General features: G+C 36.8%; 1 protein-coding gene across 20 annotated transcripts in view; it reads right to left on the reverse strand.

The window, feature by feature from the left end:
* Positions 1-26,787, reverse strand: part of DPH5 (diphthamide biosynthesis 5) — an 86,442-nt gene extending 59,655 nt beyond the window's left edge. For 18 of the 20 annotated variants that reach the window (XR_006221742.1, XR_006221743.1, XR_006221741.1 and 15 more), the window contains exons 1-3: positions 25,648-26,787; positions 17,382-17,506; positions 9,732-9,840 (exon numbers count right to left, since the gene is read on the reverse strand). Coding sequence is in view for 11 of the 20 variants with exons in the window: in XM_042998011.1 (XP_042853945.1) it covers positions 9,732-9,840; positions 17,382-17,506; positions 25,648-25,782 (369 nt within the window). In the remaining 9 variants the exon portion in view is untranslated. The remainder of the gene's footprint in view (positions 1-9,731; positions 9,841-17,381; positions 17,507-25,647) is intronic. The other 2 variants (XM_015542657.2, XM_042998007.1) reach the window with 2 other exon arrangements.
* Positions 26,788-27,646: the final 859 nt, after the last annotated feature.

The following is a 27,646-nucleotide window of genomic DNA, read 5'->3' on the forward strand; positions in this document are numbered from 1 at the left end:
GCTACTGTTATTGTTCTATGAGAGGCAAATTTATCTAAAAGATATTTATTCTAGATCATCCACTATGTGCCACACATTATGCTATGCACAGGTATAAAGTGAGAAGCCAATCCGAGCTCTGGCCCTCATGGAGAATGCAGTCTTGCATATACCTCACAGAGCAGGCAAGAGCTCTGAAGTCACAGCGCTGGTTCTTAATAGATGGGTCACCATGGGGTGCCTGGGTGGCTCAGTCGGTTGAGCGTCTGACTTTGGCTCAGGTCATGATCTCATGGCTCGTGAGTTCGAGCCCCGCGTCAGGCTCTGTGCTGACAGCTCAGAGCCTGGAGCCTGCTTCCGATTCTGTGTCTCCCTCTCTCTCTGCCCCTAACCCACTCACATTCTGTCTCTGTCTCTCTCAAAAATAAATAAACATTAATAGATGGGCCACCGTGGACAAATAACCTTCCTGACTTTCAAGAGAAACTCCCCGGGAAAATGCGCATAACTATAAACCTAATAATGTGATTTGTTAAAGGATTAAATGACATAAAGTGTGTAGAATGCCTAATACATTGCACACAGTAAAAACAATAAATGTTAGGGATTTGATGATATAATAATATGTTTATAATGATGACATAAAAATGGTCTAAAATGCTGTGTCTTGCTATAATCCAACTGCTTTCTTTACTGGAATGAGCTCAAAAATATTACCAAATATTTGAAAATAAGTTTATGATTTAGCTCTGATAAGTTCAACAGTTTACATTCTAAAAGGGATTTTTGGCATCTCTGATCAGACTTTGAAATATTGCTATTACTCTGTAAAAAATAAAACTATTGAGGTTAAAGAAAATTACGTATGCAACCATATATAAACACTCTAAATGGGCCTTCAATATTTTAAGAGTCATGGAAATATACTCATGAAGGTAAATTCTTCATTCAGAAAGAAAGGGATAGATGATTTCTGAGAGAATTGAGATGCTAGTCACATATAAACACTAGCTGCAGCATGCTGTAGAAAAGCTTCTTGGAATTGTCTAATTTGGGGGATTAAAAGAAAGCCTCACATAAGCACTGCTTTCTAGGACCCTGATTTATAGACTGTAACCATTCCCATGGTTGTGCTGCAAACTTCTTCAATGAGTTCTGGAACATTATGCAAAGAGTTTCACCATTTAAGATGTCAGTCCCTCAAAGAACAGAAAGATCAGTGCCATGTTTCACAATCCAAGGACTTGCCAGTAAACCATAAAAGAAACTGGAGTAAAACAGTGTCAAGAACTGAGGCTGCAGAAGTCTAAGCTCTGTCTTATACATGTTAGCCTTTGTACTGTGATCATTTTCCCCCAAAACAGTATTGATGCAAATCTAAATTTAGAGACCATAAAAAGAGCTGTTTTCTAAGAACAGTAGATAAACAAAGGTCTTTTTGCTTGTTTGTTTTAATCTGAAGCAAGTTATAAAGAAAGCAATTTATCCAACTTGATATTGGATCGTGTTTTTATCTGTTGAAGATAAAAACTCAAAATGATCTAATTAACATATAAAGCAATATCTAGTTAAAGCAAGAAGATGCATAAGAAAGATCAATATTAGGTAGTAAATAATAATTCTAAAAAATGAGACATAGACAGTACTGAAGGAGTTCAGCATTACTCCCACTTGGAAAGCACCTGAAGACAACTCCTGAAGACAGGATATAGGCTGGGCCTTAAAGGGTGGAAAAGATGGGGGAACTTGATCTTGGGGGAAGAACAAGATGGTAGGAACAACTTAACAGAGGTGGGAACTGTTGGGCAATATTTAGCATGGCATTAAGCAATTATCTAGAAATAGCTATTGCCCGACTTGCCTCTAACAAGTATCTCTTAATTCCCGACAGCTTTACCATGTGCCAATTCCTGTCAATGCCAGCTCCATAATATACCTAGAACTGACTTCATTTCTTTTATCACTACCTTAGTTTGAGTCCTTAATGCCACTTGCCTGAATGACCTTAATAATCTTCTAACTCATCGCACTGCCACCAATGTCTCCTTCCTTTCAGAAGCACAGAATGCTTTGTAAAATCCATTTTTATAATTAGGATTTAATACTTTTGTCATTCTACATTCAAATAAAAAACAGTTTGTGACTGGGGTGCCTGTGTGGCTCAGTCGGTTGACTGTCCGACTCTTGCCTCAGGTCGCGATCCCATGGTCATGGAATCCAGCCTCATGTTGGGCTCTGTGCTGACAGTGCAAGCCTGCCTGGGATTCTCTTTCCCTCTTTCCGCCCCCTGCCTCAAAATAAACAAACAAAAAATAGTTTGTGATTTTCTAAGTTAAAAAATATCTTCTCAACATACAGAAAAATCAGAAAATTTAACTTGCTATTAAGAACTCTGTGGGGCACCTGGGTGGCTCAGTTGGTTAAGCGCCGACTTCGGCTCAGGTCATGATCTCGCGGTTTGTGAGTTCAAGCCCCATGTCGGGCTCTGTTCTGACAGCTCGGAACCTGGAGCCTGCTTCGGATTCTGTGTCTCCCTCTCTCTCTGCCCTTCCCCCGCTTGTGCTCTCTCTCTCTCTCTCTCCCTCTCTCTCTCTCTCTCTCTCTCTCAAAAATAAAATAAACATTAAAAAAAAATTTTTTTAAAAACAACTCTGTGAAGCCCCACATGTATCTTTCATATATAAACATGAATCCTAAATCAGATCACTTAAATCTGTGAGGTAAAAGAAAGCTGAGCCAGCAAAGATGTCAAAAAACACACCACAAACCACATAATCAAGAGTTACTAGTTTTCTATACAGAATATTGGTCTTGGGAGTTGTTTTTTTTAATCTCCACATGCGTTTTGCTTAACATTTATGTAACACTGATTTTGCTGACACTAAGAAAAATTATGCACATGCCCACTGTATACAAGATACATAAAGTTGAAGACCAAAGAGCTATAAAATTTATGTTATCACACATAAATGAGAGAATCCACATATGAATTAAACGAAAGAATTTTAATTTAAAGTACATAATTCCAAAAATAAACCAACTTGGGCTGGGGTGGGAAGGATAAGTAAATAAATAAGCAATTCAACTCAGCAAATATTTGTTGCATATTGATTATATGTTTTGGCACTGTGATAAAGCACAAAGGGAGATGTGAAGATGAGTAAATCAGGAAGTTTATGTGCCCAACACGTAAACACATAAAGTAACTGAATATTCTGTATGGGATGACGATGTATCAGGATTGTGCAAGTAGAAGAATGGTACAATCATATCTGCAATTTAAAAATAAAACTATTAAGTGGGAGAGAAGATGGCTATTAAAATATTGACTAAAAACAGTTCCAGTGGAAATGGAAAGAAAAACATTTTTAATATGCCCATGATTCCGCAGGTGGTCAAAATAATTCCAAAGTGACTAAAAGAACAGGAAGCTTCCTCAGATGCGTTCTTCTAAGGTTACGTGGCAGTGTAGAGTGTGGATCCCCTTATTACCTAGTTTAGTATTCACTGTACAAGGTTAGACTTTATCATTTCTACATTAGTCCCTGGACAACAATGAAATCAATTCAATGCTTTTGAAAACTAACAGTAAGAACTACTACAAGGTCAAAACAATGCTGATTATCACAATGAGTCTTGTGCTATGAAAAAAAGGAAGGAAATGAGTTGTTACTTTTTAAAAGTAATATACATATTTTCCAAAGTAGAAATGTATTATATAAACAGAGGAACATATGGCAATAATCAAGGTCACTCATGCAACAGCCAGAGAAAGTGGAAGCATTTCGTAATGATGAGAAAATTATACAATCTTTTCCCTGAAGTCAGCTGCAACTGATAATGCAGTTTTTATGCAGAAATCATTGCTACCTGGTTTCACTGAACTGTCTCATTTATCTGTCCTTTAAAATGTCTCAAAACCATTTTAGTCACCAAATTTTAAAAAAAAGATTCATTCTATCACACAAATGACTAACAAGAAATGATAAATACCACATAAAGAAAGTGTGCCAGAATTTGTAATTTCTTCTTTCTTTGGCCTGTCATCTTCAGGCCAATGTATCCAGGTAAGAATTGAATAAAAAGACTGAAAGAGGGGCGCCTGGGTGGCTCAGCTGGTTAAGGGTCTGACTCTCGATTTCGGCTCAGGTCATGATCTTACAATTCATGTGATCAAGTCCCGTATAGGACTCTGTGCTGATAGGGTGGATGGAGCCTGCTTGGGATTCTCTGTCTCCCTCTCTCTCTGCCCCTCCCCTGCTCTCTCTCTCTCTCTCTCTCTCTCAAAATAAATAAATAAACATTAAAAAAAAGACTGAAAGGAAATATACCAAACTAGTAACTAACTATGGTTACTTCCAGGTAGTGGGACTTCAGGTGCTTATATTTTCTTCCTTATACTTACTATATTCTCCTAATTTTCTGTGAGTATATATGTCACTTATCATCAAGAAAAATAAAAATATTTTTTAAAAACAGTTTTTTTCTAAAGCAGAGACAATGGTAAATGAAAACAATTCTGGTTCTGCATGACTAAGGTGCCAAATGTTTAACCTTAAGAATTCAAGAAAAGGACTCTGTTCTTGCCGTCTCTGTAGTGAGAAAAATCCCTGATATTTCATTCAGGAATGCCTAAATACAACCAACTTACCTGGCTCTACACAAATAAATGGATTTTCCTTTGATTAGAAAAATCCTCAAAATACAAATTTCACAAGTGTTACTTAGGAATTTCAAATAACATGATTTTAAAGTTTATATGTTTATAACTAGTATTTGAATTGGGAAAAAACCTAAGATTTACTCAATGAAAATCTGAGCATCTAATGTATCTTGGTTAAGGTAACCTTTGCCTGAAGTTAGAAAACAGGCCAGGTTTTTTGGCTTCTAAATCTAGAGGACATTAGAATTGATCTCAGTTAGTATTCTCCATACTTTTTAGTGCCAAGTCTTTTTTTCCAAATAAATTCTTAAATAAAACATCAACAGGGTTAAAGATCAAGGCTCCCTGGGGATTTATTCATTGCTATTTGGTCTCAAGTACTTCAATTTCTGCAGAATTGCTGAAGCAGCTTCATAAATCCTGGTACACTTTGAAAACCATTGATCATGTCCAGTGTTCCTCCCTGTCCCCACATCCCCTTACAGTTAGGAAACCTGAGATCCAGAGAAGTTAGAGGACTCCTTAATTACTGCCTGAGCAAAAGTAAAACCAAGAACTTTTAATCTGCAATTAAACTCAACCTTTTCTATTATTACTTTTTCTTTACCAGTTCTACTCAATATATAGTCAGTTTTTACCCAACATATATATTCTCAGTCTTGTGTTAATTAATCTCTAGGTAACCAAGGTTTCTGTGGTACATATGTATGTATTCATTGGTGTCTGTGTATTTCTATAATACCTCGAAGATTCCAAAGTGCTTCATGACTCTCTTTAACTGTATAGTTCCCTGTGTTGGGAAGGTATCTGCCTTACTGTTCATTTAGCAAACCTCTTATAATTCATTTTTTAAACTACTTTATTGATACATAACGCACATACTGTAACATTCACCCATTACAAATGTACATTCAATTTTTAGTAAACTTACCGAATTGTGCAACCACATGTAGTTTTAGAAAATTTTTATCACTTCAATCAGATTCCATATGTCCATTTATAAGTAATACCTGTTCTCAACCCCAGCCAACCACTAACTACTTTCTATCTTACAGATTTGCTTTTTCTGGACATTTCATATAAACAAAATCCTACAATATATAGTCTTCTGTGTCAAACTTCTTTCACTTAACATACATGTAATTAATATCTATGCCAGGACTACTAATTCTTCACAAGACAAAAGGAAAGACTTCAGAGTCTGAAGTAAATTAAACCTAATCACACTCTGCTACATGATCAATTCACTACAAATAAAATCCAAATGGCTGATGTTGGATTAGAGAGCCTAGTGATCCAACCCTATCTACCTATCTGACCTCAGACCACTTTTCTCCAGCCTGCTACTCTCCAATAAGCCCTTCTTTGGTTCCTTCAATGAGCCAAGGTCATTTCCACTTTAGAGTCTTTGCACAAACCATTCCCTTTGACTGGAATATGTTCATTCTTTCTTGATTCATATCTAATCTTAAGTAACACCACTTTAGAGATGCCTCCTTTGACCACCCAATTACAACAGAGACCCAGCCAAATCTCTAACATATATCAGTCTACTTGAATTTCTTATACTTCCCACTACCTGATGTTTATTTTATGGTTGTTATTGCCTCTCCTTCCTACTAGAATGTAAGCTCTTTGAAAGCAGAGACCTTGTTAGACAGGTTTATCAGCATATCCAAGGCAAGCAAATAATAAATAGGCAAACAATATTTGTTGAATAAATGGATCACTAAACCTCTTAATGATGTCTAACTTGGTAGCCTTTACTACACATTCCCTTTAACAAGAAACATTTTCATAGGAATATGGGGTTTGCAATAAAAAAAACTATTTTATGGCATGCCTATAATAGAATGTGTATCAACTGTGTTTTGAAGTGTTAGTCTACACACCTACTTACCTTCATTAATACTGATAATCAAGGGGCGCCTGGGTGGCTCAGTCAGTTGGGTGTCCGACTTCGGCCCAGGTCATGATCTCGCGGTTCATGGGTTTGGGCCCCACGTTGGACTCTGTGCTGACAGCTCAGAGCCTGGAGCCTGCTTTGAATTCTGTGTCTCCCCCTCTCTCTGCCCCTTCCCTACTTATGCTCTGTCTCTCAAAAATAAATAAACATTGAAAAAAAAATACTGATAATCAAGAGTCTAGTTAATAAACTACAAAGTTGATGAAAAATACTCAGTAGTTGATTCTGAGCTCTCTATGCTGCTTTAGAAAACAATGATAAGATAGGTTCAAAAGGGGCTAACAAACTGATAGGCTTAAAAAAATCTGTGCCCATTATTTCCAGGTTAGGAATTCCATACTGCTACTCTTTAACCTAAGGTAAAAACGTTGTAAAACATATACTATTCAGGTCTGTCACATTACCCAAAACAGTACTTCTGTTCAATAACTTGATGGCTGTTTTTGAACTCATGGGAAAGCTTTCACAGAGATGACAGAATCTCTTTCGAAAGTGGTGCCCACTTCCCTTTTAAAAAATTGAGCAAGATGGCATGGCAAGGTAACCTGTTAACATTCTACATTTAGCAAACATATTTCTGAGAACTGAAATCTACTCTTTCAATTATGCCATGCTAAAAAAAAAAAAAAGCACAAGTTCATTAACTTTCTAAGAAAGTTTTTATCTGTCTAGTTTGGTGATATTCAAAATGTACTAGCAACTTCAGCATCACCTGAGAATTTGCTAGAAATGCAAATTCTTAGACACCCACCCCCACCCCAGATCTACTATATCTGAAAATTTCAGGGGAAGGCCAGCAATCTCTTTTATAAGCCCTCTAAGTAATTCTCATGAATACTAAAGTCTGAGAACCACTCGTGTTAAGTTATTGTTTTTCCCATAAATGCTAACCCTAAATACTTAGAAGAAAAAGAGCAGCTACTATAAGGAAGGGGACTTTGAAAACCTTAGGTATTATGCAGGGTATCTATACATTTGTTTTAAAATGTAAAAGTGCCATGAATATAATGACTGTATTTTTAATGCCTTTTATCTTAGAACACTTAGAAAGAGTAATTACCTCTTTCTCCTAGAATATAAATAACTTGGGTGGTACAAAAAGTATAGTTTCATAGAAATTTCATCAAATACCTAAGGCAGAACCTAAAAAGGCACTTCCTGTTTTTCACACAAGTAGTAAGTCATTTTCATACCCAGATTAGAGAATAGAACCAAGATGGGGAAACAATGCTTTGTAGCTGCCCAGAAAAATCCTATATAAAACTGAGAGAAAGCTGAATTGTTAAAAATAATCTATGTAATATGGATATGATCTTAAGGGCTTCTATGGAGACTGTCAATTCTCACAGTAAATTTCCTCTCAAATACCTTCACCTATTTCAGACATGAGAACAATAACACTGTACCTGTCTATCAGCCTAGAGGATCAGGAGGAGAACAGGGTCACCCTAATTTCGTTCCTGCCAGTCTGAATAACAGATATGCATGTGATGAAGACAAAAATCTTTTGAAAAGTTTTATGTTTAGAAAGAAGCAAAAAACTTTAAATGATAAGTCATGATAATTTAGACCAAAATATGATGGAAAGGGGCTAGGTAACTTTCCTCACCAGAAATCAAAATAAAACCAATATGACAAATATATATATACTCCATTAGCTTAAGGTTTATTACACATCTTTGTGTATCACATGATTAATTTATTCTTCTCTTTTTTTCCTTTCTCCTGGCAACCATCAGTTCTTAAAAAGTACATGGTCTACAGGAAGAATACTGGACTATGAATCAGGAAATTCCATTCACTTACTCCAGCACAGGAATGTTCAAGAGGGTTTTTAAAAGTGTAAAAAAGAGGGGCGCCTGGCTGGCTCAGTCAGTTAATCATTGGACTCTTGATCTCAGCTCAGGTCATGATCTCATGGTTCACGAGATAGAGCCTGGCCTCCTTGAGATTCTCTCTCCCTCTCTCTTGCCCCCTCCCCTACGTGAGCACAGGTGCACAAACACTCTCTCTCTTTCAAAATAAATAAACTTTAAAAAAAAAGTGCAAAAAGGCCTTGAATTGGCAAGGTTTTTAAGTATGCATTTTATTAGAAGACAAAAGAGAGCAAAATTCTTTGCCAATTTAAATGTAATAACTAAGTGCAAGTAATGAATACTAAAAGGTGAATCATTTATATCTTTTCTCTGATTCTTCAGAACCAAAGGCAATATTTCTGAGATGACTGGCTAGCATGTCAATTAAATTGAGATATTCTTCCTAGGTAACGCAGAAAATAAAGACACCTCTAAAGCAACAGACACAGACTGGTGTTCCAATGTAAATGTATCTTCTTGTTGTAAATATCTATTTTAAATTATGCTTTCCAGGAAGACACACTGGGGATATCTCATTTCACAGATTCTAAGATGTACGTTTTTTTCTATTAAAATATATCTGAAATAGGAATAAGTCCTAACAAGGAATTAAGTCTTAAAACCACTGTTGGCCATGAGCAGTCACAGTTGCCATAGATCATATATGTGTGAACATCAGAACACAAGATACCAAACTTCAGCAGCTTGGAAGAAAACCCCAGAAACAGTTATGGAGCACTCTTTTAACTCCTCAAAACTAAGACTGCTGGGTTAAAAATAACCAATACACTGAGATAATTACATAGGTGGCTTAAAAGCCTAATATGATTGGCTTTTGGCTCTTTTACAGATTCCTTTAAGAAATGCGGTATCACGATGCTCGTGATGGGACAGAAAATAATAACCATATGGAAAAATATGCATCAGCGATGCAGAGTAAGTTATTTGGAAGAGTGTGAAAAGGCTTTAGGAATACAGAACCAATTTAATTAGATTAAATTTCCCTGGTTTTGTATGTGAAAGTTGGATATAAGATTAAAGTCTTTCTGTAGCTAATTTCAGTGGTCTATTCAATGAGGGGGAAAAAGATCTAAGTTCTAGGGAAATAGTATAAAATATTTAATATTTAAAAATTTAGTACACATTGATGTATTACATAAAATAACATCTTAAAATTCATGAAATATAACAAAATCTACCTGCAATTTGTAGTTTTCTAAAACACTTTTGCTAACTACCATTAAGAAAAAAATCTTCGTAGCATTACCTGTAAACCACAGCAGCCTACAGCATTCATTATGGAAGCATTGTGAATAACTCGGTAAGAGATTCCCAGTTTTGTTGCTCTCAGAATAAGATCGCTGTGTGTGGTAGCCCTGTAGTGGGAAAAGATCAGGTTGGATTAAAGTAACACTGACTTTTTAAGACAGTAAAGGTATAATATTTCATGAGTTCAAGCCAATCAAAGGGTTATGGGGGCTGCTTTTCCTCAATCTGGGGGCTTTCTGACAAGAAAAGTGTTCAGTCTACACATGCCCTTCACGGTGCTAAACTGCACTTGTTACCCTTTTAGAGCAGCCTTGGTAGCTACAGAGAAAAAGGGAAGTTGTACTTACTCTTTTGTCCCTTTAATACCTGCAAACACATCTGTGGAATGGAAGTTCAGCAAGTGAACTCCTGAGCAGGAATTCTCAAACTTTTTGGTCTTAGGACCCCTTTAAACTCTTAAAATGACTGCTCTGAGTTCTAAATGATGGCACAACTAGACCTACTCTATACTTTCTGCTCTATTTTGAAGGTTTCTTTTTTTATATTTTGAAATACTACAGAACAGATGATAAAGAACATTTTTATAGGCTATCAATTTCTGCCTTTATATTAGGGTTCTATCTGACATAATCATAGTTGCATTTTACATTTGCCTAGCAGTGATTTTATTTTATTTATAACTGTTCTCAGTCTGGTTACTGTATATAACTGTATGTGTGCATGTGTATGTGAGTGCACATTCTGCCTGTTGCCTTTCCTTTGTTGAGACAAATCTAATGATTATGATAAGGTGAGACTTTGGTGGAGAGAGAATATATGTAAATGTAAGTATGGGTACTATGAAATGTAACCCCACATCAATTTAGAACTGCATTATTAAAAGCCTTTTTCCCCTGGATGAAAACTCCAGGTCCTGCTGGGGAAAGCAACATTAGCATGTTTGAGAAACTACATACAAACCAGCAGAACCTGTCAACTGGTCAATGCATACCAAGTAGGAAGATCAAGGGCTTTCACCCCATGAGGCAGTCAGAAACAGATTAACAAATGCCCACCAGGGAAGCCTGTTTTTAATCACACATAAAATAAAAACTAGTATGAAAAACAATCATTAATTTGATTTAGAGCAAGCTTTTAAAAAATAATATAAATGACAGTTATAAAGAATGTTTTTAATATCATCTTCAACAGCATTTCACTACTTAACACTAAGATTAAAGAATATTGAATTAGTTACTTGGTGAGTTATTTGAATAGATGAGCAGAAAGAAAACCTGGTTTAAAATCATATCTCTCTTTACCACAACTTCATTTAAAATGACCAGATGTGGTTGGTATACTATGAAGATTTAATGACCTGACAAAGTGATCTGATTTTGTGAAACTGCCATGAATGTGATTAAATGAGTGCCTCAGATTTCTGCTATGAAAAAATTGGTATTTTATCATCATGATTACCCAAATTATACTGCTTCATGCAAAAGAAAAAACTGGCTTGAAACACAAGTTTAAACCATCATATTGGGCATTCCTTCTAGATCACGAATCATGAAAATGCTTCATTGTGGTGACTGGAAAAGTGTGTGTGTGTGTGTGTGTGTAAAGACAAATTTATTACTACTTCTGGGCACATGGCTCTATCCAAAATCACGTGTGTATACGTATGTATATATGATTTTGGATGGAGCCACGTGCCCAGAAATAGTAATAAATTTATCTTAATAATATTCTTATTACTTGGAATTGCTCTGAAAGCAATTTCAAAAGAGATTCAAGAATGTTCTGATCAATGGAATCAATAAAATAAAGAACATAAAGGTGACCAATTTAAATGTGTAAGACTTGGGGCGCCTGGGTGGCTCAGTTGGTTAAGCGTCCGACTTCAGCTCAGGTCACGATCTCGTGGTCCGTGAGTTCAAGCCCCACGTCGGGCTCTAGGCTGATGGCTCAGAGCCTGGAGCCTGCTTCTGATTCTGTGTCTCCTTCTCTCTCTGCCCCTCCCCCATTCATGCTCTGTCTCTCTCTGTCTCAAAAATAAATAAAGGTTAAAAAAAAAATTAAAAAAAATAAATGTGTAAGACTTGGTATGTTTATTTTATAATAACATTAGTTTGCAGATACAGTACTGCCACATTTGACAGTGCTATGGCTTGTGATCTGAAAGTTCATTAACATTTGTAATGATATGCTGAAAGTGATGTTCTCATAAACTACTGGAAGCATTATAAATTGGTACAGTCCTTTGAAAAGTAATTTGACAATACATGCTTGAAAATATCCATGTTCAAAACTTTTGATTTTTTTTTCTTTGGTATTATAAACTTTTTGGAGAAAAAAAATCCAAAATGTAGGGATGAGAGAATGGAAGGAGGGGAAAAGGGTCATATACATTAATCCATACACGGCAGCTTTACTTATATTGGAGAAATAAATGGACTAATGATAATAACGTTGACATTTATTGAATAGCTACTAGATGCCAAGCACATCCATTGCATGGAATGGATAAAGATCAAATGACCTACATTAAAGCAAATAGAAGACAAGTGAATAAAAAGATATGTTTTTATGTATGTGTGTGCCATGAAGGAAAAGGCACACAACATAAGGATAAAAAAAATTGTGTTCATTGCTTATAAAATATACACGACTACAGAGCATACTAAAATAAAGAATGGAATAACAAAATGGAATCACCATTAAAATTAGTTTAATTGTGACCTTGGTCAACTAAATTCTTTATGGGGATAGAAAGCTTAAGACTGTCATTGCTCACATGACTGGGTCAGATCTATTGACATACAATTTTTTTTAGAGTCATTTACATTCTTTACGTGATTAACTTCCACATTCCTATCAGTAACCTGGATAAAAAGGAAAAGATGAGAACTATATCAACTGACTTAACTGACTTTCAATTACCTTCTTTCAAAATTTAAGAGTGGATGATGGTGATGGCTGCACAACAGTGTGAATGTACTTAATGTCATTGAACTGCACACTTAAAAATGCTTAAAATGGTTAATATTATGTTATATAAACCTTATCACAATTTAAAAAATATTAGAATGAAGAATTTGAGATTAAGTACTTTTCAAAGTTTATATTCAGATAAGGGGAAAGGGATTTAAAAATAAAAAATTTTTGTGGTTGTACATAAGGAAGAATTTTGGTGCTTTGCTGCATTCCGTATTTTCTTCCAGGTTTATGCATTTAATGCACACAAATCCTAATTCTTCAAGGCCCAATGAAAATGTACACATTCCCCACCATTCTGTCTGCAACTACCATATCTCAATAGTAATCCAGTGGGTAAATTAAAAATAACCAAGGTACAGTAATTATTACACAAATCTGAATGTAAGATTATGCATGATTATTGGTCAATGACATAGAGCAAATTAATTGCCCAGGAGTTTAAAAAAAAAAAAAAAAAAAAGGCTGCCCTCATTCCTGAATAAAATAATGGAGGACTCATGGAAGAGGTGGCATCTGAGCTGGGTCTTAAAGAATCTACTATTTTACTGAAAAGAAACTGGGGATGACTACAGTTGACACTGCTGTACAGTGTATCTGAAAGTTGTTAAGAGAGTAGATCTTAAAGTCTCTCATCACAAGGAAAAAATGTTTTTTTCTTTCTCTTTTTTGTATGATGGATGTTAACTAAACTTACTGAGGTAATCCATTCAAAATATGAGTCAAGTCATTTCACTGTTTACCTTAGACTTACACAGTGCTGTTATGCCAATTAAATGTCAATAAATTGGTAACAAAAGAAACAAATTGGCAAGAAAAGTCTATTTTAAGGAAAAAGTATGAGCAGCAAAAACATGGTAGATAAATACTGCAAAAGCACTTACAAAATGGCAAAACTGTACAATCTGACTCTAGCACAATAAAAACAAAGAGTAACCAAAGAAGAAAGTACATAGACTATTAAAAGACTTAGGCCATGAAGTCAACTTCAGTGTCTACTCAAGGTTTTTGAGCAGGGTAGTAACAGCATCGAGGCACTTTCTCTAGGCCTCAATTTTTCATGTATGTGGAATTCTCCCTTCTACCCCCTAAGTCCCACAGACCTCCTCCACAATTTCCACCTACTGAATTCTACACAGACCCAGCTCAAGCACCAACTCCTCCATAAAACCACCATAGAAAAACTCCAAACTCTTTGCCTTTTAATTTACACTTTTCTATCCTCATCCTCAACCTAATCTTTCAGCAGAGTATCAGAGTTCACCAGTCTTTCCTCTCTAAAGTATCTCTTTTCTTGGCTTCTGTGACAACACACTCTTGGTTTTCTTCCTCCTCTGGCTCTTGACAGACCACGAAATACAAGTTTCCTAAGGCTTGATCCTAGGTCTTCTTCTTTTCCCCTTGTTCTTTTCTAAAGTGATTTCAGGGACGCCTGGGTGGCTCAGTCGGTTGAGCGTCCGACTTCAGCTCAGGTCATGATCTCACAGTCCGTGAGTTCGAGCTCCGCGTTAGGCTCTGTGCTGACAGCTCAGAGCCTGGAGCCTGCTTTGGATTCTGTGTCTCCCTCTCTCTCTGCCCCTCCCCCACTCATGCTCTGTGTCTGTCTCTCTCTGTCAAAAATAAATAAACATTAAAAAAATTAAAAAAGTAAAGTGATTTCATCCGTTTCTCTAGCTTTAAACACCATATCTCTCCCTCTCTCCCACCCCATATATACTCATGAATTCAAAAGCCACACATCCAAGAAAACCCCTTGAGCTCAAGTAGCAGATATCAAATTGCCTACATGACATCTCAAATTTAAAACATTTCCAGAACCAATTCTTGTTTTCCCCTACAAGTTTTCATCATTTCAAGAACTGGCACTATCAACTACTCAGTCACTAAAGCCAGAATTCTGGAAAACTTGCTTCTTTCCTTTTCCTCACCTACATACATAATACTGGCATTCCTCCTTCTAAATTCTTCCCAGTTTGCCTTTTTCTGTCTTCTACCAGAGCCACCCTGTCTCCCTAAATCCCTTCATGCAAGCATTTAGAATGGTCATTTAAGAATGTCAATCAGACTGTGATTCTTTCCTGCTTAAAAACCACCAAAGATGTGCCAGAGTACTTCAAACAAAACCCTACCCCCACCAAGGCCTTACAAGATCTGGGTCTCACTTACTTCTTTAACTCCCTCTCATTCCCTCTCCCTGCTACTCCAGTCACTTTGGCCTTCTAGGTGTTTGAATACATTCTTGCTGTTCCATCTGCTTACAATGTTCTTCCCTTCAGCTATTCCTTTCATCTTTCAGACACCTGTTTAAATATTACCTCAACAAAAAGGATTTTCCATATACCCTGCACAAATTAGCCTATTCCTGTGAGTCCTTTTTTTCCTTGACAGGCCTATCAAAATTTTAAATTTGTTATTTTTTCTTTCATTGATGTCAGCCTCCCTTACTAAACTGTGAAGCCCGTGTTTTATCATCTAACATATATCTAGCATGTAGGAGTGCCTGTCATGATATAAGTGTTCCAAAGATATTTATTGAATGGAGAAATGTCAGTCTAAGATATGCCTCATCTTCCTTTGTGACCCCAGGCAAAATATTAAACAACTCTTTCCATTAATATTTCATTGATATCTACTATATTGTGAGGGAAACTAGGGAAATAAAATTGTGAAGGACAGCCTACAAATATAAAAGGTAGAGGTATATATTTATTAAAAAAATACATTGTGAGGCAATGTATGAAAACTCATATGAATAATACTTTAGCAGTTAGGAACAGAACTTCTCATCTGGGTAATAAAAGACTGCATCACTGAGAATATGATGTCTGAGTTAGGCTTCAAAAGATGGCTGGACTCTGACAATCAGAAATATACCAAAAGGTATTATAGATGCAGGGAAGAGTTTGAACAGATGTATAGAATGAGAAATCAAGATGATGGTGGAAGAACAAACTGGTTGGCATGAGTGTGGGCAAACTAGTACAAGAAAACCAAATACAGTTAGAAGGGCAGGCTGGACAGTACCTTTCATGTCTGGCCAACAGACAGAGCTACTACACTTTGAGCTCAAGTAAGATTTTCAAATTGTGGTTTCACATATATAAATTTGACTACAACATAGGTAATGAAATAAGAATCTGTACCTGGAACAGACAAAAGGCTACTATATTAAACTAGGGAATAAAAAAGATTTAAAAAAATTTGGTTAACAAAAAGAAAGGTCAAAAGCAGTGCTTCTCATACTAACTAGTAAAAGGTCAATACTTTAAGTTCTAAATGGTCATGGAACAATAGTTTTGTAAAATGCAATCAAAATTAATGATTAGGAAAATAAAATATAAAATACAAAATATAAGCTCCAAATTATAATTATGAGATTCAGCAGAGATAAAATTACTTCTAAAAACTGCTATAGAATTTCTAAATGCTTACTCTCAATTTCTGTAGTTCTCATCATGGACTAGAACATTTGTGGGCTGGGACCAGTCTATAAACCTCACATTGAGCAGCACTGGTTTATTGGGCTCTGTCAGTGACTAGATGCCATGGAAGTCAAAAGTAACTCTGAGATACTCTTTTAGGTGACTGTAAGAATTGTTATACCATCAAGTAAGAAAGTTTGGTGAGTTCAGAAGGTGTCACTATAAAAAAATATGGAATTTTGGCAGGAATCCAGTGCACTAATGAGAAAATCCTACAAGAGTTTCAAGACATTTTATACATAGAATTTTTCATCACCTTTATTTTATTTTACTATTTTCTGGCTAAAAGAAATAAATAAAGGAAAAATAGGTACTGCTAATTTGGAGGAAGACTTACAGAAAACAATGTCATAGGCTAAAACAAACTGTTATTTTTAAATGTGTGATTATACAATGTCATTTGCAACCAAGCATAATAAGGAAACATAATGTCTGGCATACCATACTGATGTAAATTACTTTTTTTTTTTTGACAGACACATGCACATGTAACTCCATTCTTTTTGAAAAACATCCTTGGTGGTGAGTTCATAGTGCTTTAATTGTCCTTATGTTCCTTAAATCTGTGACATAAATCTTGGGTCACCAGCTGGAGACAAAGAACTCCTCTGTTTTGCTTGACATTAGAGATTGATGATGCTTGACTAGACAAGTAGAAACCCATCTTTTTAGTAATGGGGAAAGAACAGAGCTCCCAAGGGATATAAGAAATTGAAATCTGAGGCTTGACAGATTTTTAAATTCAAGGCAAGTAAAGTGACAATGTTGATAAATATGAAGTGATTAAAAAAGAAAAAAAAAAAAAGCCTAGGATAAAGGAATCAGAAGATGTTTGCAATTTACCTGAAAAATAAATAGCAGCTATAACTCTTGATAATGTAATAAACTTATTAATAATGATATACTAGTTAGGTCATTTGATGTCCTAAGTTATCTTCTAAAAGAATAGCAAAAGCAATGATACAAACTTTAGAACAGACCCTTAATAACCAATGTAAGAGTTACATATGATGACATCCTTATCAAGCAGATTTTCTTCACTAATCTCAAAGATAATGAAAGTTTATGAGATTTTAGAACCTAGGTAAACACAGTCCTTTATTAGGACCTGGCAAGTAAAAGTTTTAAATGGAATAATTCTTACCGAGTTAAAAACAAGCAAATAAATTAAAATATCTGCTTTGACTTACCCAAATGGATCACCAACCACAAGGAATGCAATATCACAGATATCGGCATCCTTTAAAATATTATCTGCTTCTTGTTCCACTTCTTCTCTATCAGCAAGAATCAATTTTCTTCCGTAGAACTCTTCCTACAGATTTAAGTCCAATTTCAAAATGAGACAGCAGGTGACCATTTACACACATACACACACACACACACACACACTAATCTCTGTCTGGGGCTGGTGCAAATTTTGGCAACCATCCAGACATCCATACATAGATCACTGAATAGGGCTCATCAGTGAGCTAGCACTCTATAACATGTTGCAATTAAACTCTGTCTTTGGGGCTATCTTAATATCCCAAGAGGAGGTAGACCTCCTAACATCTGAGACTTTCTGCATTTTAAATTTATCTAAATCTGAGTCTAACAGACCAGGCAGAATACTGTAGAATGAACAGAGAACATGTTTCTACGAGTCTTACTTCATAAACATACTAATAAAGATGAATATATTAAATAATAACTATAAACATACATGGTAATTTGGGTTTAATTAAATTTTCCATAGGAAAACCTATAGGACTCTGGCTAAAATAAAAGGTAACTTCAATGAGAAATAATAGAAAATTAAGATTCAGTCATTTACAGAACCAGCAAACATTCCTATATAATTGCAGGAAAGATTGATTGAAAACTGTATTTCTGGGGTGCCTGGGTGAGTCGGTTGAGTGTTAGACTCTTGGTTTTGGCTCGGGTCATGATCCTAGAATCATGGGATGGGCCCCACGTCAAGCTCCGTGCTGAGCATGAAGCCTGCTTAAGATTCTCTTTCTCTCCCTCTGCACCTCTTCCCCACTCATTTTTTCTCTAAAATAAATAAATAAGAAAATAAATAAATAAATAACAACTGTATTTCCTACTTCCTGCTAAAAAGGCAGAGATCCAGGGGAGAGAAAAGAATTCTAAGTATATAGGAAGCCTCAACACAAACTGCTTTGTGAACCAATTCCCTGAAGTTCAACTCTAAAGAATAAACCCAGGAGGCTGACCTTAATGGGTGGCAGCATGTAAGTACAGAGAGTGAACTGGTGTGCCAGTGGTCATATGGCAGTGGTTACAAACTATTATGCAAAGTCATGAATCTTATTAACTGATTTCCCGTGGAATAATATGTAATTCAAATATAATAAAAGTGGATGCATAGACAAATACTGTTTCTTACATACTGAGAAGTTTGAGCTATAAAGATTATATTAGAAGTCAAATGTTACAAGGACTGCTATAATAGAAGCGTTATCTGGTACTCAATATCTGTCAAGCAAAAGAGTAAATGAGCAAATGATTAAGCATTTGAAGATAAAGGCTATAGTTCCAACTCAGATAACTATTTCTTAATACTTAACTAGAATCTGTTCTTGAAAAAAGATCCCTTCCCTTTCTCTGCATATCTTTGCAGAGATGTTCCAGAAGTTCCCAATGACAACGACGTTTTTACAGATAAAAAGTGTTCTCTTTATTTTCACTTTTATATTTTTTCTTAATCATTCATTTGCATATAACTTCCTTTAATTTCATGAGCCCAGAAAACTTATCAGTGGTAGAACATTTATATTCACATATATCTAAGACATACACATGATTACTGAAAACTGAAGAAAACGTTTTTCCTGAACTTCTAACATCTTTTTTTTAATATGAAATTTATTGTCAAATTGGTTTCCATATAACACCCAGTGCTCAACCCACAGGTGCCCTCATCAATGCCCATCACTCACTGAACTTATAACATTTCTTAAAAAAAATTTAAAAAATCACGTGACTAGCTTAATGCTAGCAGTAATTTTAAATCCTATTCAATACTTTATGATTCAACAACAGAAAACCCCACTCTTCTCAAGACTTCTATCATGTATCACTCCATATTTATTACTTAAGAAACATTTCATTATCTAATTGAAACACAGTATTAAAAAAAAAAGTATCCACATATGCATAACTGTACACATACACCCCAAACACTCCATTATAACCAAATAGCTGATCCTTTTGAAAAAAAATGTAAAAAAGGGAAGAGATAATAAAAGTAGTAAGAAACTGGTATTAGTCTTAATTTACCTACTTGTTTATTTATTTACTCAAAGAATATTTCTTTTTTTAAAAATTTTTTAATGTTTATTTATTTTTGAGGGAGAGAGAGACAGAGCATGAGTAGGGAGGGGCAGAGGAGGGAGTCACAGGACCTGAAGCAGGCTCCAGGCTCCGAGCTGTCAGCACAGAGCCCGACACGGGGCTCAAACTCACAATCTGTGAGATCATGCCCTGAGCCGAAGTCAGACGTTCAACTGACTGAGCCACCCAGGTGCCCCAAAGAATATTTCCTATACACAACCTCCAAGCCAACCTCTATGCTTGTTGTCGGCAAATAGTGCTGAATGAGACATACATGGCCCCTGTCCTGTGGCTTATAATGTCTAGTGGGGAATTATCTAACCACATCATTAAGTGCTATAGAAGCATGGAATCTAGTAAGAGTCAGGGAAGGGGCAGGGGGGAAAAGCAGTATAATTTAACAAATAATTTTAAATTTATATTATACATTATCAAATGACTCATTAGCCAGTTTTTGTATAGCATCAGCCCTAATCTCCTCCATGAAAATGAAGGTAAAACTCAAAAAATTCATTGCTTTAAGTTGAAAGCAATGTTTAAAGCTTCTTGCTTTAAGTTGGCAGGTTTTGTATAAGGAGGGCAAGGTAAAAACTCAAAATTAAAATTACTTTTGGGTATTCCTGGAAGGATACATGAAAAATTAGTAATAACTGCCTCTATGGAGGGGAACTGGGCTAGAAATATTGCAATGTATATACCATTTAGTATCTTTTAAATTCTTTTTTAAATGTTTATTTATTTTGAGAGAGAAAGAGAGACTAGGGGAGGGGCAAAGAGAGAGGAGAATCCTAAGTAGGCAAAGAGAGAGAGAATCCTAAGCAGACTCTATGCTATCAGCACAGAGCCCTACATGGGGCTTGATCACACAAACTGTGAGATCATGACCTGGGCCAAAATCAAGGGTTGGGACCCTTAATCAACTGAGTCACCTAGGCACCCCTAATATCTTTTTAATTTTATACCATACAATGTATTACCTAGTCAAAAAAAAAAAAAATAGAAAAGTACAGGCCAGAAGTAGAATGTGTAAACAAAATCTTAAGAAAACAAAATCTTAAACACACACAAACACACACACACACACACACACACACACACACACACACACACATTAACATTTAAAGAAAGAACAGAGAAATAGGGTTTACAAAAGGGACTGAGAAAAATGGAAAAGTACAAATAAAACTAAGAAAAAGTCATGTCTTAAGAGCCAGCTTCAAGGAGTGAGCAAGTATGTCAAAAGCAGTAAAACAGGTAAGAATTGAAAAGTATCCTCTGGCATTCTCAGCTATTAAATAACTGCTCAACAAACAAATATTTCAGAGGAATGGAAATCAGCTCACAGGAGTATGAGACATGAGTGAAGCAGGGACAATAAAAGTATGCTGCTTTTTCAAAAACTTTGGATAAATAAGAGAATAGTAACTATGGAGAAAAGATGTTTAAAAGTGGAGAATTTTGGGGTGCCTGGGTGGCTCAGTCAGTTGAGCATCTGACTTCGACTCAGGTCCTGCATCAGGCTCTGTGCTGACAGCTCAGAGCCTGGAGCCTGCTTCAGATTCTGTGTCTCCCTCTCTCTGCCCCTCCCCGACTTGCACTCTGTCTCTGTCTCAAAAATGAATAAACATAAAAAAAAAAAAAATTAAAGGAGAGAGTTTTCAGAAGAGACAATACCTAAATATGGTTTCAGGTTCACGGGAGAAGCATATTAAGACAGACTGAACATAAAGAAGAAAGAATAACTGATGGGAATAAAGTTTCAGAGGAAGGGAGAGAAAGAAGTTTGAGAAAAACACATCTACTTAGTCTTGAACAGGAAGAGAACTTCAATCTAACAAGCCATTTTCTTTTCTTTTTTTTTTTGTTTTGTTTTTTTTTGAGAGAGAATACAAGCAGAAGGGCAGAGAGAGGGAAACACAGAATCTGAAGCAGGCTCTGTGCTGACAGCGCAGAGCCCAATGCAGGGCTCAATCCCACAAACTGTGAGATCATGACCAAAGCCAAAATGAAGAGCTGGACACCACTGACTGAGACACTCAGACGCACCTAACAAGTCATTTTCTAAGACTGGAGGGAAGACAGATTCAGATTTAGGGCAAGGACAAATGGGAAGTTAATGGGAAGTTAATGAAGGTCATAGCTGGTTGCCTCATGTTTCTCAGTGGGAAGGCCTTTACTGTCTTCTCCTCTATCCCTCCAATATCATTCCACAGCTATCAGATAGGAAGACAGGAAGTAGAGCGAGTTGGTACCCAGATGAAGTAGATTAGGAAGAAAAGGGAAGGAACATACATACTGGAAGAAAATGAAAGTTATTTGAGTGATGCCCAAGAACAAGTATAGCAAATTATTATGCTTGTTTCTTCCATGCTTTTGCTCACAATTATTTTTTCTCCAGTAAAGAACACTATGCTCTTTCTCTTCCCTTTACCAAATCTTATCTATAATAACTGTCTCTTTCTCTTCCCTTTGCCAAGTCTTATCTACAATAACAACATTTATAGTATATTTACATTAGGATCACTCTGGGGTCAGGCATAGTTCTAAGAACTTACCCCTATGAATTCATTGAATCTTCGTTATAATCTATGAGATAGCCCCTATTTTTATCCCTGTTTTAGAGATAAGAAAAAGACCACAGAAAAGTTAACTGATTGTCCAAAGTCACAGAACCTTGGTTGATTACAAAACATCCCATGTATCATAAATAAGCCATAGACAGGCAGAGCTTAGTGATCTCCTCTGCTTTTTGCAGGGTGGCTACAGCCCCAAAGTTAGCTCCTTTTGGCCATAGCTGCTTTCTCTATTTACCCTGCGGAGCTGTACAAATATTGCCATTTTCAATCTAGACTATGAAAACAAAAGAAATAAAACAAAAAGATTGGGATGCATTATTTTAAGACACAGCTTAAATTCCATCTATTCTGTAGTCTCCCTTGACCACCATGGACTGAAGTGATCTTTTTTTCTTTTTTTAATGTTTGTTTATTTTTGAGAGAGCGCGAGCAGGGAGGGACAGAGAGAGAGAGGAAGACATAGGATCTGAAGCAGGCTCTGCTCTGACAGCAGAGCCTGATATGGGGCTCAAACTCATGCACTGTAAGATCGACCTGAGCTGAAGTTGAATGCTTAACCAAACTGAGCCACCCAGGTGCCCCATGATGTGATCTTCTTTCTTATATGGATTTCAATTAGAATTAATAACTAGTAATTATTTATTATGCAAGGGAGCTTCTCCTAATTCATGAAAACAAGAGCACTGGCTTAAGTAAGATCATCTAAGTTCTTCCCAGCAATATCATTTTATAGCTTCTTTCACTGTTGTCATGAATTGTTATTTAAATCTTCCTTTATTATTTATGTTTTCCTGGGTATAACACAGATAAATCATGAACCACTTGAGAACAAAGGCCATACCTTTTACTTCTTTGTATAAGGCACTACAAGTGTATTACACCAAATCGGCATAGAAGATCATAATTTATTCACAGAAAGCGCCTAAAGAAATTCAAAGTGTATATAACAAAACTAAAACTCTTCCCTGGATTCACTGTCTCTAGTTTAATGAACTTTTGAATACTACAGAACATATAAACAATACTACCTATTTGGCAATTTGAAAACAATAGCTTTCAATGTAAGAATAGATAAATTCCAGATTTGTTTAGTAACATCTATATATGGCTTTCATAATTTTGTGTGATTATTGATAAAAGAAAGCACATGTTCACTGCAGAAAATAGGTTTTTCCAATCTTTTTTTTGCACTCTGTAATAATTATCCAGTTATTGAGACCAGATTGCACATACAGGTGTGAGCACGTGTCAACAATTTTTAAAAATCAATTTGTTTAAAGAAAGAAAAAGGTAGAAATGAAAAAACAAAAAGGAAGTCACTGAAGAGAAAGTGGCTCTGACATTTTACTGGGCAATATAAGGCATGAATTTATTTATTTATTTATTTATTTATACCTTAACTTATTCTAGAAAAGAGTCACTAAAGGTGGCTGATGTCACACAGAAAGTTGCTCAGGGAAAAACATGAACTAAAGACCTGGAGAAGGTCATGAAGAACAGACTGATGGAATTCTGTGATAAGAAGATTCAAAATTCACCATTTTGCTTGAATGCTACCTTTCTCTGAAATTATTATTCTGTGAAGCTATGATCTATCCCTGAGTATACAGAGACACTGTATGTTACAAAGGTGAAGAGTGGTGGTTCTCAACTCAGGACTGCCTCGGCTCATATTCTGGCTCTATCACTCATTATCTGTATGACCTTGGGCAAGTTTCTTTGTGCCTGTAAACTGTGAACAGTAATTATAGAATAATAATCCTGTTCCACATATAAAGCACTTAGAACAGTACATAGTAAGTATTCTATTAATATTAGCACTTACTATTGTAGAGAAATGGATATTCCAGCACCTTAACAAAGAACACATAATTTACCTGTAGGTGAGGTTAGGCCCAGCCCGAATTCTACATTTTTGGGAAAAGAATACTTGAAAAAATTACAGCAACCAACATTACCATTTAGTTAGCACTTAAAATTTACAAAGCACTTTCAAATATATCATCTTTTTTTAAGTTATTTTTTTAATGTTTATTTATTTTGAGAAAGAACTCAAGCAGAGAGAAAGAGAGAGAGAGAATCCCAAGCAGGCTCTGTGCTTACAGTGCACAGTCTGTGAGACAGAGCCCCGAAATGGGGCTCTGACAAACCGTGAGATCATAACTTGAGTGGAAATCAAGAGTTGGACGTTTCACCAACTGAGCCACCTCAAATATATCATCTTAATAAAACCCTACCTTAACAAAATCTCCAATTGGTTATTATCTCTATTTTCACAAATGAGATAATTGAGGTTTAGATAAATCCAGAAATGTGCCTATCAACAACTACCATTTCTGGAGACTTTCGTGACAGGCACTACATTAAGAACCTATGAGGTGAGCATTCTTATCCCCATTTCACAAAGTAAAAAACTAAAGTTAAAGGACTTGTCCAAGATTACATGGTAACATGTAACAGAGAAGATTTCAAGTCAGGTCCAAACTTTCCTCTATGCTAAATCCTGACATCTTACCCTAAAAAATGCTGATTTGTTTTATTTGTCTCTACTCTCTTAGATGAATTTAAGTCCATTCTAGTTTTCCTTAATTACTGGTAAGAGAGGAATACTTATTATCTTGAGCTTAGACAATTTGCTTCCATCCTAACAAACCAGAGTCAACAAATCAAAGCTGGTCGTTAGATGCAACTTTCATATCAATACCAATTCAAGTAGCAGTCCTTAATTCCTTATAACTCTGAGACCAGAATTCCCTGGGCTGTGAATCTGAGAGGGCATTAGACCTGAAATTCTCTAGGTCATTTTTTTTTTGTTTAGAAGCCTTGATAGACGAGACAATTCTAAAATCCTCTCCCTCCTCCTATAACACGTCCAACACTCTGTTCATCTTAATTTACATGCCATTTGGAGTTTGACAATGGACATGAACTACTTAACCCCTCCTCCAAAATGTACTGAGCCCTTAACAAGAGCCAGCTAAATGCATGATAAATTAACAAATCCTAAGTTTATTAAGTCCCAGGCTTATTCAGTATACACAAGAGTATGTGCATAAGCCTTACGGGGAGTCTTTTTAAAGGTAAGCCGTCTCTGGATAGGATACAGACAGAAAGGCGATTACCATTCCCTATGGAAATACTTCAAAGGGAGAAGCTTTCAGCGTGGTTTCTGAATATATAACCAACTCATTAAGGCTATGTCAGTACCTCATTAGCCCTCAACTCAGAAAAAAATGGACTATCTCATGAAATAAGGGATTTTGAGAACTATCCCCAGGAGTGTAAAGTAACTTTCCTTTCCTATTTACTGGAGAAAACCACAAAATTAGACTTGTAAAGTAAGACAAAAGCACCCTTTCATTTTCCAAGTCACTTGGTTGTTGTATTATTTCCATTCTTGTACTCCTCAGATCCTTAATGAGCAGGGGATGGGTTTTAAAAGGTTTCAACAAGCAGACCTGAAAAGTGCGTTCAGCTTAGTGTAATGAAAATCAGCTGTTAGCTTTCTTCCCAGGACTGGAGATCCTTAAGCACCTACCAAGACTTCCTTCCCTACAGTCAGGATTGAGGTATAGGCTTCCAGATACACCCGACTGCAGCGTCTAACAACTTCCAGGCCCTTGACTGTGATGTCCTTGGCATCGCCCAGGCCCAGGCCGATCAGGTAAAGCATTTCAAAGTCCAGGGAGACTGCAGGACGAAGCGAACAAGAAAAACATGTGTCAGCTACACCGAGGATATCTAAAATCTAGTGATGAACATGGAAACTGAAAACCAAAACAGCCGGAGGAGAGACGGCAAGTCACGAGCGAGGTCTGAGAACCTCACTCCACGCCTCTTACATGAGGATTGGAATGAATGTTTGTAAACAACCCTACCCCGCATTTTCTCGTTACACCAACCTAGGAGCACACAATTACCCTAGAGAGACTTGTAGTTGGGTCCCCAAAAGCCTAAAAGCAGCCTTTCCGAAAATATAGCTACCGAAAGCGAGGATTCGCGCACAGAGAAAATCCACGCCGCCGGCCTCACCGACGGTGCCGCAAAACGTCAGCGCCTTTACTGCACTTTACGACTAGCTGGAGGGGCGGGCAAGCCGGCCTCTGCGGGTGGGGTGGGGGAGATCTGCCGGCTGCGCCAGAAGTGACCCGCCCACTGCTAGGGTGGGGAAGCGAAAGGTCAGTCGGTCGGGCAGTCTGTCTAGAGTCCCCAGCATGGCCTCTGGGAAAGGACGAGGAGCACCTGCGATCCCCTTAGCCAGTGGCTTTACACATCCCCAACCTAGGACAGGGTAAGTGCAGGAGCTCTTTGCCTGGGAGGAGCTGGACCCGAGGTTGGGTAGCGCAGCGCGGCGCGTTACGCCTTTTCTCCTTCGGTCACGAGAACGGGTGACGTGTGGGACGGACTTCCCTAATTTGCTCGGGATTGCCCTAGTGCAGAGATTTCCATCCTCGCCTTTGCATTGCGCTGCCGTTTAACCAGCTACCTCCCTGATGAGGTGTCAGTGTAGCCAAACCCGGCCATCAGTGTGATTCTGATTTCCTAGCGGGGCGGTAATTCCTGGGGTTTGTCCCCAACCCCAAGACCTCATGCCGGAGTGCCCCGAGGGGCGTGACTGGGATATGCCTCAGCCATCCTCAGTGTCGGGAAGCCCAGAGCCGCCCTCTCGTCCCGTCCCCCCCCCCCCCCCCCCCCCCCCGCCCCGTGCCTTTCCAAGTGACCTTTAAGAGTGCTCAGGAATTTCAGACTTCTTGCTTCCACAGGGGGAATTCCTATAAAGTAGTTAGTTAGATGTAGTTCCGATATCGAAATGGTTTGTTTTGACTGTAAATGCTGTTGGTAAGGTCACTAGTGACCTCATCCAAGTTAAGAAGACAGTTTCCATTGTTTATCTTAGGCAGTGTTGATTATTCAGAATTTTCCTGCTGCTTCTCAGACAATGCCTTGTGTCTTTTTTTGCCCAATACCTGTTACTTAACCCTTAATTTTATGTTTTTTCCTAGGCTCCATCCACCCTTTGCACTTCACATTCAATATACTCTTCATGACTGATTCTATCCAGTTTCATTACATCCATCCATTCTTCATACCATAAACAAAAATTAATTCAAATGGATCATAGATGTACATATAAACTATATGGAAAACAAAACAATAAAACTTCCTAGAGAGAGAATAGGAGAAAATATTTGTGATCTTATTTAGGCAAAGACTCCTCAGGTGCAACTCCAGAAGCATGATGTAGAAAAGAAAAATTGAGAAATTGAAGTTCAGAGAGATAAAACATATGTTCTTCAAAAGACATTGTTGAAGCCACACACTGGAAGAAAACATTTGCAAAACATGTATCCGGTAAAGGATTTGTATCAGGAATGCATAAATAACTCTCAAAAGGTAAAAATAAGAAAACAACTTAATTTTTTAAGTAGGCAAAGAATTTGAAAAAGAATCTCCCAGAGAATAAGGTAAACAGATCCCCAAAGAGGCTACACTAACATCAAATAAGCCACATCATTAGACATTAGGAAAATAAAAAT

The sequence above is a fragment of the Panthera tigris genome, chromosome C1, assembly GCF_018350195.1.
Source record: "Panthera tigris isolate Pti1 chromosome C1, P.tigris_Pti1_mat1.1, whole genome shotgun sequence".
NCBI lineage: Eukaryota > Metazoa > Chordata > Mammalia > Carnivora > Felidae > Panthera > Panthera tigris.